General features: G+C 37.5%; 1 protein-coding gene across 5 annotated transcripts in view; it reads left to right on the forward strand.

Moving 5' to 3' along the window:
• Positions 1-16,775, forward strand: part of FRMD6 (FERM domain containing 6) — a 73,994-nt gene that overhangs the window by 23,702 nt on the left and 33,517 nt on the right. For 3 of the 5 annotated variants that reach the window (XM_059182081.1, XM_059182086.1, XM_059182083.1), the window contains exon 2: positions 14,698-14,942. In XM_059182081.1, the coding sequence (XP_059038064.1) occupies positions 14,844-14,942 (99 nt within the window). In that variant the 5' untranslated portion in view covers positions 14,698-14,843. The remainder of the gene's footprint in view (positions 1-14,697; positions 14,943-16,775) is intronic. The other 2 variants (XM_059182082.1, XM_059182084.1) reach the window with 1 other exon arrangement.

Consider the following 16,775-nt stretch of genomic DNA (forward strand, 5'->3'; position numbering starts at 1 on the left):
CAGTGTCAGAGGGAATTGTGTATAAGTCCCATGAATGAAGGAATCAAAGATTTCATTGTGGAAATTAGAAGCAGATGCTTCTAAGTTGGAGGATTTTCCGTGAGAACAGCACTTTTTGTTGGTGATGTCATGCTAGAAATTCATCTTGGTTGAAAGGAATTTTTGTGCCTGGTTGCTAAACCTGATATGACTTCTGAATACAGATGGCTATGAAATACTAAAGTTTATCTGGTTGAAAATTCATGAATTTTACCATTGCCTTTGTTCTTTTGTTGGTTGCCTATCTAACATCTCCCCTCATCTCTCAGCTTCCCAAAGGTACTCAGATTTTTTGATATCCATGTAGTGCAGGGGAAGTTGATCCTTTCTCTAGCTCTAGAGGTGGGCCTCACGTGACCTCAACTAGGCTAACTATTCCGTGTCCCTGCCCTATGATGGGGGTGCTGGTGACCTAGACATCCAGTTCGGCCAAGTATCATTACTCTTGTTTACTTCCTCATTCTGGTTTATTTGATCATTCTGAGAGATGCAAGCCTTAAAACACAGTGGTTCCAAGTTAACAGGAAGAAACTAGATTTTGCATGACATCTCAAACTACATCAAATTACCCACAAACCCTTTTAGCCTACTTGTAGTTTTCAAGTTACTTTGGTTTTTATAAATCTCCCTTATAGTATTTAACTAGTTTACTAGTAGTTAAGATTTCTGTAATTTCTACGTATGCCTTATGTCATCCTTTAAAGTAGATGCTGTTGTTATTTCCATTTTACAGACATGGAAGCAGAGATGTAGAGAGGTGATAGAACTTGACCAAGGTCATATAGCTACAAAATAGCTGACTAATAGTCAAACCAGATAATTTGACTAATGGAGTTCAAGTTTGAGTTGGATAATTTTGGCACTTGTGATTTAATGCCTCCAAACCAATATATCTTTTTTTTTTTTTAAGATTTTATTTATTTATTTATTGGACAGAGAGAGAGATCACAAGTAGGCAGAGAGGCAGGCAGAGAGTGGGGTTGGGGGGGGCACCTGGCTCCCTGCTGAGCAGAGAGCCCGATGCAGGACTCAATTCCAGGACCCTGAGATCATGACCTGAGCCGAAGGCAGAGGCTTAACTCACTGAGCCACCCAGGCGCCCCCAATGTATCTTTTTATATATTTGCTTTCACATAAGCTGGGAGATGAGGGGAGATGTAAGATAGACAACCAATAAAAAGAACAAAGCTGGCTTAACTTGATACATAGGGAAACTTTCCTAGAAACTGTATTTTTGTTGACAATTTGGAGATTATTATTTTTTCATGTTTGTCTTCTACATTTAAAGACAAGGAACAATATGCACCTTTCCGCTGTAATTAACATGCAGAAAATATTTAAGAAGCTGTGACCAATACTGACTCCCATTTCTAGAGTGGGGACAGGAGAGTGCTTCTTTAAAAATATAATTTTAATCTTTTTTTTTTTAAACAACTTATTTATTTATTTGTCAGAGAGACACAGAGAGAGAGAGAGAGAGAAAACACAAGCAGAGGTAGTGGCAGGCAGAGGAATAAGTAAGCTCCCCAGTGAGTAAGGAGCCTGATGCAGAACTTGATCCCAGGACCCTGGGATTATGACCTGGGCTGAAGGCAGACACTTAACTGACTAGGTGTCCTCATAGTTTTAATCTTAATTGCTAGAGAATTCGCATGTTTGGTGATTTTATAAATAATTTACTCCTCACATCCTACTGTGTGCCTATTATAGACCCAGTACTACCGCAGACATTAGAGACATTAGATGCTGATGAATCCTGTCCTGGAGGAGATTCCAGTTCTCCATGGGGAGACAACTACAGAGGGTGATATGAGCGCAAGGGAAATGACCCTCTATTGCCTGCCTATGTGGAAGCAAGCTTCCCAGACAAGTATCTTGAATTTTGGGGGGAGAAAGAAGATATTTTGTTTTTATTCTTTTGAAGGTGGGTGGATAATATGCAAGGAAGGATATCTAGGCAGAGGGAACAACACAGTCAAGCACAGACATATGAGAGCAAGACTTGCTCAGAGGACTACGAGGAAAACAATTGTAATAAATGTTAAGATATGAGTTAGAGAAGGCCACACAGAGGCTGGGTGGAAGCCGATGGTGAAAGATTCTGCCTTAGAGTTGAGGTGTTTTCCCATGGAGGTGCTGTAGCATGAAAAAGTGTGTGAGCTGGGATGTGAGAGATGGTTGTGCAGTGTAACAGGATTGCCGTGGCAGCATTTGGGGCGATGGCCGACTTCAAGAGTGAGACAAGACAGAACATCTAGAAATCCAGGTGAGAATTCAGTGAATATGTATGGTGGAGGAGAAAGGCACTAGAAGGATAGACTAGATAGAAGGAAGGATTTTGTTTGTTTTTGTTTTTGTTTTTTTTTCACTAAGCTTTTTTTTTTTTTTTTTTTAAGTGTATGTATAGCAACGAAATCCCAACCTTCTGACCACCGAGGTTCACTTTTGCTGTCCTTTTTCTCCCCCATCTTCCTCGGCCCTCATGTTTGAAAAGATTGTCTATTAAAATAAATTGTTTTGATTTTTTAAATCAGACACGTAAAACTGTGTTATCAAAATAAGCACTTGAAAAGCAGTATTAAAATTGCTTAAGTGAACACTCTCAGTTTTCCTTGAAATATTACCAAGGATAAACGTGCCAGGTTTTCTTTTTTTAATATACTGTACCAGTTTTATCAGCATATTTGAAATATTAAAAATAATTGTAAAGCTCTCATTACCTTTTTTTTTTAAGTTAAAGTATGGTTGACACAAAGTGTACATTAGTTTCAGGTGTACAACATAGTGGTTTAACAAGGTTCTGTGTTATGCTCACCACAAGTGTAGCTGTCATCTGTCACTATATAATGCTATTACAGTGTCCTTGACTGCTCCTTATGTTGTACCTTTTAATACCCATGACCTCTTTATTCCATAACTAGCAGCCTGTATCCCCCACTCTCTTCACCCATTTTGCCTAGCCCTCCACTCCCCTTTCCTCTAGCAACCACCAGTTCTTTGTATTTTTGGATCTCTTTCTGCTTTTTGTTTGTTTTGTTTCTTAGATTCTACATACAAGTGAATATGGTACTTGTCTTTCTCTGTCTGACTTCACTTAGTGTAATACCCTCTAGGTCCATCCTTTTTTTTTTTTTTTTTTTTTTTTTTGCAAATGGCAAGATCTCGTCCTTCTCTGTGGCTGAGTGACATTCTATTTTATCTATATGCACCACCATTTATCCATTCATCTTATTGATGGACACTTGGGTTGCTTCCATATCTTGGTTGTTGTAAATAATGTTGCAATAAGCATAGGGGTGCATATATCTTTCTGAATTAGTTTTTTAGTTTTAGAATTAGTTTTTTTTTCCCTTTGGGTAAATACCTAGTAGTGGAATTAGTGGGTCATATGGTAATTCTATTTTTAATTTTTTGAGAAACCTCCATACTGTTTTCCACAGTTGGCTGAACTAGTTTGTATTCCCACCAACAGCGCATGAGAATTCCTTTTTCTCCACTCATTGCCAACACTTGTTATCTCTTGTCTTTCTGATTTTACCCATTCTGGCAGGTATAAGGTGATAGCTCACTATGGTTTTGATTTGTATTTCTCTGATAATTAGTGGTGTTGAACATCACTGTATGTCTTCTTTGGGAAAATATCTATTCAGGCCCTCTGCCCATATTTTTATTGGGTTATTTGGGGTTTTTTGGTGGTGAGTTGTGTAAATTCTTTGTATATGATATTAGCCCCTTATTGAATACATCATTTGCAGATATCTTCTCCCATTCATAGGATGCCTATCATTGCAAATGGCAAGATTTCTTTCTTTTTATGGCTGAATTATATTCCATTGTATATTTATACCACATCTTCTTTATCCATTCATCTATTAGTGGATGCTGACGCTACTTCCATTTCTTGACTACTGTAAATAATGCTGTGATAAGCAGAGGGGTGCATGTATCCTTTTGGATTAGTGTTTTTGTGTTTTGGGGGTAGACACCCAGTAGTACTATTACTACATCATTTAGTGTAGTTCTGTTTTTTACATTTTGAGGAACCTTCATGATGTTTTCCGGAATGGCTGCGCTAGTTTGCATTCTCACCAACAGTGCAAGAGGGCTTTCCCTTTCTCCACATCCTCACCAACACCTGTTGTTTCTTGTGTTGTTGATTATCTTATTGTAGTTTTAATTTATATTTACAAAAAAAATGATGTACTTTGGTTGAATTATTTCCTTTTTATACATTCGCCAGAAGTCAGACTATTGGGTCAAAGGGCACAAACATTTGTAGGACCAGCAACGTAATTTTATTCCTTAGAGTATGATAAGCGTTAGTTGGCACCAATTCAAATCCATTTTGATTGAAAGGTGCTTTGCCATTCCCAGCTCCAAGGTGCCTGTAACAAATCTCATTAATAAATAGAGAAACAAAATAATCTATTAGCTACAAACAAGAGAAAAGCATTATTTCTTTTAGAACTCAAGAGATGATTGACAGAATAGATTGATTTAACCACCATACCACTACCAAATAGCAGTTCTTCCCCTTACTTTCTATAACACAACATCAATAATGGTACTTGGTAGTAAAGAGTAGCTAATTTAATACTCTTCACAACAGTTTGATTTCAGAGGTGAGAAAAATAGACACAAAGAAATACAGAGCCTTGCCCAAGGATACCCAGGTTCCAAGCCTTTCAGCTTGGATCCAAATCCAGGCAGTCTGAATCCAGGTTCTTAAGCCGCACATTATATTGCCTCTCACTATGTTCCTACTTTCCAAACTTAACATTTCTCTTGATTCAATAACTGCATTTCAAGTGTAGTTATTACTTGTATTATATGTAGGTGCTTGCATGCACATGTCATATATGTAAAATTTATAAATATACTCACATAGATAAAATATGTATATTTGCATACTACTTTACATATGCTAACTATATATCACAGCTGCATTTCAAGTAACATACACAGCCACTTATAGTGTGTAGTGTAAAAATGCTAGAGTCAGGTTATAGATTGCATTTGGTAGTTAGCAGATTTTCTCCTTGCCACATTTGTATAATAGACCCCAAATTAAAGATATTTTTACTAAAAAAAATAAAATAAAATACATGCTTTTACTAAAATTGCTACGACTGTACTGTAAACTGATCCCTTCTCAAATTGCTATGTGTTCTACTCATCCAGAATAGTGGTGTCAGAACTGCAACTCAAACACCTAAACTTTTCAGTTACTCAGATTTTTTTTTTTTTTGGCCTTCCAGGTCTTCTTTGCTAATGATGAATATTCATCCAAGAGAGTGTTATCCTTTGTCCAAGGAGAGGAGTAGCTCTCTCCAACCCAGCATTTGTATAACAGATTTCATGGAAGAATTCTGGCTTCACTTGGGTTATACATTCACCCTTCAGACCAAGCACTGGGACTGGAGAATGGGGCACCCGTTTGGCCAGCTTTGGTCACATTCATACCCTATGTCATCTCTTCACCCTTCCAAAGTAGAGAATACACTGATTGATAGCCCCACTGGAAACATGTGGGATTGGAGAGGGGGCACTCCTGGTGGAAAGAAGGTGCCAAAGAGAGTTACACAGATGTCTTCGACATTGCATCTTTTGGTCAACCAGCATATTGGAACCTATGCATTCATATACACTTTCTCTTTTTCAATCATAAAATTTCAAAGGAGTCACCACCTAGTATAATGTAACTGCCCCATTTATAATCAACATTACACTTACCTTCCCCACCCCAAAGTTTAGCCGACTTGTTGCATCTGGCTCTAAATTCCAGATCTCTAGGTGATATGTATTTTTGCTGATCAGTTGTAGATGTGCCTTTTTATGACCTGGCAGCACATGACTGTTGTTTCAATGAACCATCCACCCAGTAACCTGATACCTAATACTTTATATTCATTATCTCAGTTTCACCTTTTTAATAGTTCTAGAAGGCCAAAATTACATATTTTACAGCTCAGAGATTAGGTTTCTTGCCTGTGGCCATTGTAGAATCCATATTAGGACTCAGGTTTGACTCTTTGGAAAGGTTAAGTCCATCTTTTTAATCAGTATTCTTTCCCTGTGGCCTCTAAATAGCTGAGGTTCAACCATATGAAAGGTGATGTTAAGCTTTTCACAGTCCTTCATTTATCTTGGAGAGCAATGGTTGGAACATGGCAAAGAGCAACGAGTGATGTTCTTTCTAGAGGGTTTGGCTCCAGGTAGTTGATAGATAGCAACTACTTTCCTTTTCAGATAAAACAGTAACTGGAAAAAAAAGGACATGAAATGAAAAGTGTTCAATTTACTTATTCTTCAAATTAAGTGAGAAAAATATTTCTATAGTCCCAAAATGACTCTTAATATAAGCAAATTACCCTTACTTAAGAAAAAATAACTTCATAATGCCTAGCATACAAACTGAAACTCAGGTATTACTTGTTTCCATGTTTGTTTCTATATTTCCAGGTATAAAATCAAAATCTAGAACTCTTCAGGAATAAGTACCTGATAATAATGGAAGTGTACTTATGTGAGAAGTTTGGCAGTACACTCCATTAAAAATTTAAGTTTCAAGAAGGCTAAACATCAAAGTGGCCTCTGAAGCCAGAGGCTAGTAAGACATTCAAAAAGTTGAAAAAGTTGTCTTCAAGATTCAAGCCAGGTTTCTGAGTTTTGACTCAATTGCTGACATTTAGTTGGACAGTATGTGTTTAGTAAATGTTGTACTATTACAGACATACCTCAAGACATTGCAAGTTGGTTTCAGATCACGGCAGAGAAGTGAATATGGTAGTAAAGCAAGTCCAATGAACTTTTTGGTTTCCCGGTGCATACAAAAGGTAGTATTTGCACTATACTGTTATCTTTTAAGTACACAATAGTATTATGTCTTAAAAAAAGGTATGTACCTTGGGTTCCTGGGTGGCTCAGTGGGTTAAGCCGCTGCCTTTGGCTCAGGTCATGATCTCAGGGTCCTGGGATCGAGTCCCGCATCGGGCTCTCTGCTCAGCAGGGAGCCTGCTTTTCTCTCTCTCTCTCTCTCTCTGCCTGCCTCTCCATCTACTTGTGATTTCTCTCTTTCTCTCTGTCAAATAAATAAATAAAATATTTTAAAAAATAAAATAAATAAAACTTAAAAAAAAGTATGTATCTTAATTCAAAATACTATATTGCTAAAAAAAAAATGCTAACCATCATCTCATTTTTTATCAGGTCATAATTATTTCACTGGAAGGTCTTGCCTGTGCAGTGATGACTGCTGACTGATCAGGGTGGTGGTTGCTGAAGGTTGGGGTGGCTGTGGCAATTTCTTAAAATAAGACAGTAATGAAGTTTCCCATATCAGTTGACTCTTCCTTTCATGAACAATTTCTCTGTCTCATGTGATGCCGTGTGATAGCATTTTACCTGCGGTAGAACTCACTTCACAAGTGGCTTCAATATTCAAACCCTTCTGCTGCTTTATCATCTAAACCTATGTTGTATTCTGCATACTTTGTTGTCATTTCCACAGTCTTCAGAGCTTCTTCACCAGTAGTAGGTTACATTTCAAGAAATCACTTTCTTTGCTCATCTATAATAAAAGCAACTTCTTATTGATTCAAGTTTTATCTTGAGATTGTAGCAATTCAGTCTTGTCTTCAGGCTCCACTTTTAATTCTGGTTCTCTCACTGTTTCTACCACATCTGCAGTCATTCCCTCCACTGAAGTCTTGAATCCCTCAAAGTCATCAATGAAAGTTGGAATCCACGACTTCCAAACTCCTGTTCATGTTTATATTTTGACCTTTTCCCATGAATCATGATGTTCTTAATGGCATCTAGAATGGTGACTGTAGGTTTTCAATTGATTTTGCCTAGATCCATCAGAGGAATGGCTACCCATGGCAGCTAGAGCCTTATGAAAAGTATTTCTTAAATAATAAAACTAGAAAGTCAGGATGACTCCTTGATCCATTGGCTTCAGAAAGGATGTTGTGTTAGCAGGCTTGAAAACAACATTAATCTTGCTGTGTGTCTCCATCAGAGCTCTTGGGTAACCAGGTATGCAAGCAATGAGCAGTAATATTTTGAAAAGAATCTTTTCCTGAATGTTGGTCTCCATAGTGGACCTAAAATATCCAGTAAACCATGTTGTAAACAGATGAGCTATCGTCCAGGCTTTGTTGTGCCATTTACAGAGCACAGGCAGAGTAGACTTAGCATTATTCCTAAGGGCCCTGGGATTCTCAGATTGGTAAATGAGTGTTAGCTTCAACTTCAAGTCATTAGCTGCATTAGCCCTGAGCAAGGGAGTCAGCCTGTCCTTTGAAGCTTTGAAGCCAGGCATTGACTTCTCTCTAGTTATGAATTTTTTAGATGGCATCTTCTGACAGAAGGCTGTTTCACAACATTGAAAATCTGTTGTTGAGTGTAGCACCCTCATTTATTATTGGAGCTACATCTTCTGGGTAACTTGCAGATTCTACATCAGCACTTGCTGCTTCACCTTGTACTTGTACGTTATTGGGATGGCTTTTTTTTTTTTTTTTTTTTTTAACTTCATGCTAGCTGCATACATTTTCTGTAGCTTCCTCAACTCTTTCAGCCTTCCTTCTCTCTTGGCATTTGTTCACTGACGTGGCACATTCCTTCAAGAATTTTTCCTTTGCATTCACAGTTTGGCTAAATGGTGCAAGAGGCCTACCTTTCAGCCTGTCTTGGCTTTTGCATTGCCTTCCTTACTAAGCTTAATCATTTCTAGCTTTTGATTTTAAGTAGAAGACATGGAACTTGTCCTTTAACATGAACGCTTAGAGACCATTGTAGGGTTACTAATTGTTCTTATTCCAGTATCATTGTTTTGCAGAGACTAGGAAGGCAAGGGAGACAGGGAATGGGTGGTTGGCAGAGCAGTCAGAGCACCCACATTTATTTATTAAGTTCATTGTTTTATATGGGCACCCCACACAATTCCAGTAGTAACACTAAAGATCACTGATCACACATCACCATTACAAATATAATAATAATGAAAAGGTTGAAATGTTATGAGGATTACCAAATGAAACAGAGACACAAAGTTAGCAAATGCTGTTGGGAAAATGTTGCCAGCAGGATTTCTACAAACCTTAAATTTGTTTAAAAACAAAACAAAACAAAACTGATAACCCCTCCTCCCCGCCAAACACATTATCTGTGAAATGCAATAAAACAAAGTTCAATAAAACAAGATATGCCTATATTTAAAAAAAAAAAAAAGCTGATGGTGAAGAGTAATGAATTTAAGGAAACTTACTCTCAGTAGTTGGTTCTCAACAATGGATGATTTTGCCCCAAAGGGGCATTCGACAATATCCAAAGAAATTTGGGGTTGTCACAACTGGGAAGTGGGGGGATTCTCCTAACATCTAGTGGGTAGAGGCCAGGAATGGTGCTGAACATCCCACAATCCCCCAGATGTCCCACACTACAAGGATATTTGACCCATAATGTCAGTAATGTAGAGATTTGAAGTAACATACCAAGAGCATTTACACAAATGAGTTATCCATGATGCAGAATTTCTAACCAAACATGAGTTAGCCCAGATTCAAGGGAAGGGGATATAGAACCCATCTCTTAATAGGAAGCATGGCAAAGAGTCTACAGTTTTCTTTAATATACCATAAGTGCTCAACAGTAGCACCTGGCACATACTAAGTATGTACTAAATGTTAGCTATAATTAGTGCTATTATTCTGTCTTTTCTGAAGAGTAGGTGAACCTGGGCATTTACTGTTTTCTTTTGGAACACTTCCCCTGGGATGGATGGATCAATGGAAGGAAGGAAGGAAGGAAGGAGAGAAGGAAATGATATCCCTCTCTTAATTCTGTTACCAGCTCAAATATCAACTTATAAAAGATGCTTCTCCTGATTGATTACCCTGTATGAAATAGCATCTACGCTACCACCTTATCTCCGTCAACTCTCTCATCTACTGGGTTTATTCTTCTTCACAGTAGATATCACCATCTACATTATATGTTTATTGTCTCTCTCCACCAGAGCAGTGGAGTTAAATTTTTTTGTTCAGTGTTATATGCTCTGCACCTATGACAACACTTAGAATGTTGTAGGTGTTTAATGTGTATACGTGGAATGAATGAATAAATCAATGAGGGAAAAAAACCAAGCCATTTTACCAATGGTGTTTGGATATCACTTTTACGAATACCAGACACTAAAGAGGCTGTATACTATTTATTCCAAAATGAAAAATGATACCGCAGTACTCATATATTTCATGCTGTCAGATGTCTTCCCATGAGAGTCGCCCATCAGAATACATGTGCTCTTGGGAAGCAAAGACAGTATCATTATCTTAAGTTTCTCGGCAAGAGGTATGTCCCTAACAAGATCCTGAGCTCAAAGGTGTAGGAGCACATCTTCTATTGCTATTGTATTCTGCTTATTAGCAAATAAATATCATGGTACTGTGTGTATGACGTGAGCTTCCTAAATGTATAATAATTAAATTAAAAGGGCTCTCTGTGATCCAGTTTTCCAAGGTAAATTTTGATCTTGTTTTTGTTAGGTAATAAAGACACCTTGTTGACTGTTGAAAAGTGGCTAACTCACCATGCTTGCCTTATAGAAGTCATCATATCACAGTACCACCTGTTCATTTTTTTTAGGGTGACAATCTCAGAATTGAGAATCCTCCTTTGCCTCCATTCAGAGTGAGATTATATCATGTGTTGGAGATATCTGGCAACCTGGTTCTTTTTTGTTAGTATACTTTATTATTTTAGAATACTTTTAGATATATAGGACTTGCGAAGAGCACAGGAGTTCGTAGAAACCCACATGCACCCACTTTCCCCCATTGTTAACATCTTACACGAGGGTGCTACATTTGTCATAACAGATAACCAGTGTTGATATATTATCATAAACTAGAGTTCATACTTTTATGAACCAGTTTAAAGATTAATTCCTATAATTTCTATATAATATTCTTATATATATTCTATATAATACTCCTATATTATATATTATTATATTTGTATATATAATTAGTTCCTATATAATTCCTATAATTTCTAAAAAATGAAAACTGGTATTCAGTGTACACACATCAGGTGGTGGCTTCCTGATTCTTAAAAGAAACAAAGTAACTTTGAACCAATGGGGCTTATCAGGAAATGAGGGACTTATAAAAATGTGGGTTTAAAATTCAACTGGGGGAATCTTCTAGCTTAACATATTTTATTTGTAAGTTAGATATTAATAAAGATGACAGGAGGTGGTTTGATCATTTTTTTTTTTAAAGATTGTATTTATTTATTTATTTGACAGACAGAGATCACAGGTAGGCAGAGAGGCAGGCAGAGAGAAAGAAAGGGGAGGAAGCAGGCTCCCCGCAGAGGGGAGAGCCCGATGTAGGGCTCAATCCCAGGACGCTGGGATCATGACCTGAGCTGAAGGCAGAGGCCTTAACCCACTGAGCCACCCAGGCACCCCTGGTTTGATCATTATTAAAGCTGTTTTGTTGTTACCTGAGAATATGACACTACAACATGATGTATTCTTCATAAATATCTATCCTAAAAACAATAATCCACCCTGAGATCCCTGGACAGAAAAGGGCTGCCTGGAGTAGGACATTTGCTCTCCTGGGGTTGAGTTGGGACTCAGCTGAGAACAGAGCATAGGTAGCCAGTGGCTCAGAGGCTACTTCCTGCAATTCAAATTGGTATAAATTGAGTCTGATTCTTTTCCCCAGGACTGTCTGCAATGTATGATTAAATTTTATACTGGAGCATATTAGAGATATAGACATTTTACTGTTTCATTGGAACCTTTTAATCAGCTTTCATGCAGTCTTGGATGAAGTAAAAATTTCATCCTATCTCTCTTTTAGGACTTTTTAGTTTGCCATCCTCAAAGCAGAAAAGGCAGCCAAGGAGCAGTACTGCTTCTTAAAGACTCTACTTTTTATGAAATTTTCTTTAATAATCCCCCTCCAATCTTTTTTGTTTTTTAATGCATTATTTGAATCATAAAATAAGTAAAAATTGTACTCAAATGAAATTTGAAAATTATCTTAATGAAGCTCTGGAAACATCTCAAGCCTCAGAAAATATTTTTTCCTTAGTTTATTTTTTTAATTCTAGAAAGTAGGTCAAGAGAAATACTCCCCCTTTAGTTGGTTTAATTAGGAATAGAAAATTATAGGAGTAACTCAATTTGAGGTGTAGATTTAAATAAGAATTACACTGGGATTAATATCATTTAAGATTTTGAATTTAAGTAAGATGCTTTTAATGATAGCCTGTAATTTCTTCTTGAAAATATTTTAATAGAGAGGAGACCTAAGTGTTAGAATAGATCAGTATATAAGAAAAAATCTGTCATTTTAGGATGTGACAAGGGAATTGCTTTATAGCCATACTTCTCAAATGGTATGTTTAAGAATTTATTCTACAGGACCTTAATAGATAGGACTTAGAGGAGAGGGAAAGTATTCAGTGACCAAGTAAATTAAAGAAATTTAAGAAATTGCCTGCAGGACTCCTCAGAGCCTTTAATATTGAGGATTTTTTTTTCCAGTTACAGCAATGATATGAAGCAAAGTTACATATGTTGCTTATTCCTCGTTCTATACCTCATGATGTTTTCCCAGTGTATGCTGTGAAGGTATTATAACCAACAATCTGCTCGGTACCTTCCTTCTGTTCATTCAAGTGTGGTTTTTATATCTATGTGTCAGAAATACCTGGGAGCTTTTTAAAAAGATTAAGATTCCTGAACCCTGACCTGGGAGATTCTAAGAGAGCTCAGGATTCTGTATTTATTACACATACCCAGGTGATTCTGAGGCAACCAACCCCAGTCTTACAACTGGTGTTTTGGAACTGTTGAACTAAAAGTGGATTGGACTTGGGGTGCACTTAATTCATGGTTGGAGAAACATGGCCTAACCATCCCATACTGGAGATGAACTGCCATGCTGAACTTCGGTGATCCTATAGTGTAAGGTCCTGGCTACAACTTAATGTGAAACAATTGCTATTGATCCTTTAAGAAAAGCAGAATACTTCTAAGGGGGCTTCTGGTCACCTTTCTAATAAGGAAATACTGTATATAAGATTACCATTTGTTTTTACTCAGTTTGAATAGCTGCCTTGTGGATGATATTTTTATTCATACTTTAAGAATAAATAATAGTTTATGTTTACTCCTAATGCCATATAAGATCATATTCTCTCCCATTTCCTGCTGATAACAGGTGGACATTTAACCTTAAGCAAATAGACCAGATTATATCTCATTTATGCTTTGATTTATATGAGCTTTTTTGTTAAAACTGTGTGGTTATACTCTCTGATTGGTAAAACAATTTGTATTCATGGAAATTCTCTTCTGCTCTGTCTGCCGGAAAGAGACAATATAAATACTGTTGGAGAAAAATAATTACTGTTGGCTTGAGGGGCAACTAGCCTTAACATATCTTGGTTGAATAGTGTTATGTTTGCAATAATATATGAAACAGTGTAGACACACTCATTTAAAAGTAGAAATTATCCCCCATTGTTTTAAAATTATTCTCCAAAGTTTTGCCAGCAATAAGTCATGAAACACAGAAATGATGTGAGTATTGAAGATTGGAGATAAATCTTCATTACTTGCCAAAAAAAAAAAATGTATACATTGAAACCTGAGAGAAGTTAAAAAATAATGTGTTTAGGGGAGCCTGGGTGGCTCAGTGGGTTAAGCCTCTGCCTTCAGCTTGGGTCATGATCCCAGGGTCCTGGGATCGAGCCCTGCATTGGGTTCTCTGCTCAGTGGGGAGCCTGCCTCCCCCTCTCTCTCTGCCTGCCTCTCTGCCTACTTGTGATCTCTGTCTGACAAATAAATAAATAAAATCTAAAAAGAAATAATGTGTTTAATAAACTGATTAGATATCCACAGTTCTTTTGTATACAAACATGGTCGATATATACAGTTTTGTTATTTTTACATGTTAGTTGGTTGGTAAAGTACATAGAGGTATTGTTTGTGTCATCAGGTTAAAGGATCAGGAGAGAGAGAGCAATGCCGTAAAAACTCAGGGAGTAAAAAGTTTTAAGTAGGGCTTAACCTCCTTAAGGGAGAGAGATCAACTGAATGAGTCCTAGAGATTCTGCTGATGGTCTGGAGATCCTGACTGCCTTTGGCAGAACCACATTGGCGAAGCAAAAGAGTAAAAGCCAGACCACAGTGGTTGAAGAAGGAATGTAATGAAAATGCCAAGACATTTAACTTGAGTTTGTAATGGAAAAAAAGAGCAAGATTGAGAATTTTGTTGTTGCAGCTGTTTTGTCATTCGTTTATCTCCCACGGGAGCTTGGAAGCTCCTCGAAGGCAGGTTCTCTGCCTTTGCAAGCCTTGCAGCACATAGCACTGCTTTGAATGTATGAGGTACACACTGGCTTTATGTTTAATTCATGACTGTGAATGAAAGTTTTAAAGCAGTTGATAGTGGGCAAAATACAAAACACATTTCAGGGAGTTCTCATTTATTAAGCCAGACAACCCCAGCTCTGAGACTTGCTGTCCCGGTGCCAAGAGCAGTTGTGCGGCTGCTCATCTCCTGGCTCTCTCCTCGCCAGTCTCGCTGCCATTATTTATGGCTGGCTTTGGGGCTTTTCCTACAGCTATGAAACCTACGCAGTGGAACATCATGCTGCTTCTCCTGCAGGGCGTGTGATGAGGAGCGGAGTCTGGCTTTGGAGTGCTCGGAACCAGAGGAATTGCCGAGGACTTGGAGCCCAGCCCTGACCACTAGAGAGCCCACAACACAATGAACAAATTGAACTTCCATAACAACAGAGTCATGCAAGACCGCCGGAGTGTGTGTATTTTCCTCCCCAATGATGAATCTTTGAACATCATCATAAATGTAAGTAGATCCAACTTTAGAAATGTTTGAATATTCTGTTCCCAGCGGTGACCACATTCAAGTTACTACCTGGTGAAGGACGAAAGCCTTACAGAATGCGACTGTGAGTAATGGAGCAGAACTGGGGTGTTAAAGTTATCTATACAAGGATAAACTGAATTATGGCTTAAGAGCAGCTGCTTTCAATGTTCTTTCACCTGGGGGCAAAATAGCAGAATTTTGGTGACCGTATTATAGAAAAACTAACACCGTACTATTTTACAACTTTTTACTGAAATATAAATTTTTATTAATATATAATGTGTTTGCTTTTTAAATGCTTTTGAGTTGACACACACATGAAATGGTAGTAATTGCTAGCTTCTTACTGTGCGTCTTGATCGTTAATAGTAGCCTAAGTCTAGCCAATTTCAGGAAAGGCTGTGCACTTGAGCACTAAGCTCTGGCTTTCAGTTTTTGAGTCAGAGTTAACTTTCTTAGTTAACCTGGACATTGAGGAATAGAGCTATATCTACAGCAAGGTGTAGGGATTTTAAGTGTGCAGCTCAGAGAAGTGTATATACACGTGTATATACACGTGTAATCATCATCCAGCTTGAGATATGCTGTATTTTCAGCACCCCGGAAAGATCTTCTGTGACTCCACCTGGACAGTAGTCTCTACCCAAAGGGTAGTAACTGTTTCCTCCTCTGTAATTTGTTTCTGAACTTCATGCAGCTGAAATTATGTGTTGTGTTCTTTTTTTGTATCTGACTCCGTTCAGTCAACATTTGGCCTGTGAAATTCATTTACACTATTGCACGTAACACTAATTCCTTTTGACTGTTGTGTAATATTCCGTTTTGTGAATATGCCCTATTTGTTTGTCCTATTTGTTTATCCATTTATTGTTGATGAATATTAGGTTGTTGTAAGTATTGGGCTATTATGAATAAAACTGTTATGAGCATTTTGTGTGTATACCTGTACGTATACTTTTCTGGGGTTTATTCAAGAGTAGAGAATCTATGCATGTCTGTGTTAAGTTTTGGCAGAGGTTGCCAAACAGGTTTATAGTAATCAGAATCACGCCTAGCATTTTTCAGCCCCTCTCACAGCTTTCATATTCTTCCTTTCACTGATTGTATTCAGATGGAATTAGGGAGAAACTTGCCTCAGTGCATGCCTTAAATTGGTTTTCTTTGCTATATGCTAATATATCTTTAACTCAATTGCTATATAAAAGAATCTCTCAGTGTTACACTGAATATATATGACATTTAAGTAGCTTCATTAAAAAATTTAGACAAGAAAAGGTTCTACTTATTACCATAATTATTTTGGTTTTATTCTGACAATCGCCATAGTTTCTCAGTTTTAGTTTCTTGATTTACTAACGTAACCTCGTTTTTGCTCAGAGGGATTGTTTGAGCATCCAACCTACCTCTTGGATGAATTTTATCATCTGTTGGACAGAATTTCTTTTGATTAACAACATCATTATTCAGAGTAACTGAAGTTGTTTTTGAGTATGTGAAGTAATGGGCTATTATTTTTACACTTTGTTTTTAAAAATCTAATGAAACTCGGCAGCTAATCTTTTTCAGTTTGGTCATGGGCAGAATATGTTAACATGTAATTCTACTATGCTATTTCAGTTTTTATATAATTATTTTATAAAAAGATACCCACTGAATTTTTTAAAAAAATTCAAAATCAATGCATATAGGCTAAGCACTTAAGAAACTTCTCTCAGGGGGCGCATGGGTGGCTCACTGGGTTAGACCTCTGCCTTTGGCTCGGGTCATGATCTCGGGGTCCTGGGATCGAGTCCCAAGTCAGACTTTCTGCTC

This window comes from Mustela lutreola, chromosome 7, assembly GCF_030435805.1.
Source record: "Mustela lutreola isolate mMusLut2 chromosome 7, mMusLut2.pri, whole genome shotgun sequence".
NCBI classification, from domain to species: domain Eukaryota; kingdom Metazoa; phylum Chordata; class Mammalia; order Carnivora; family Mustelidae; genus Mustela; species Mustela lutreola.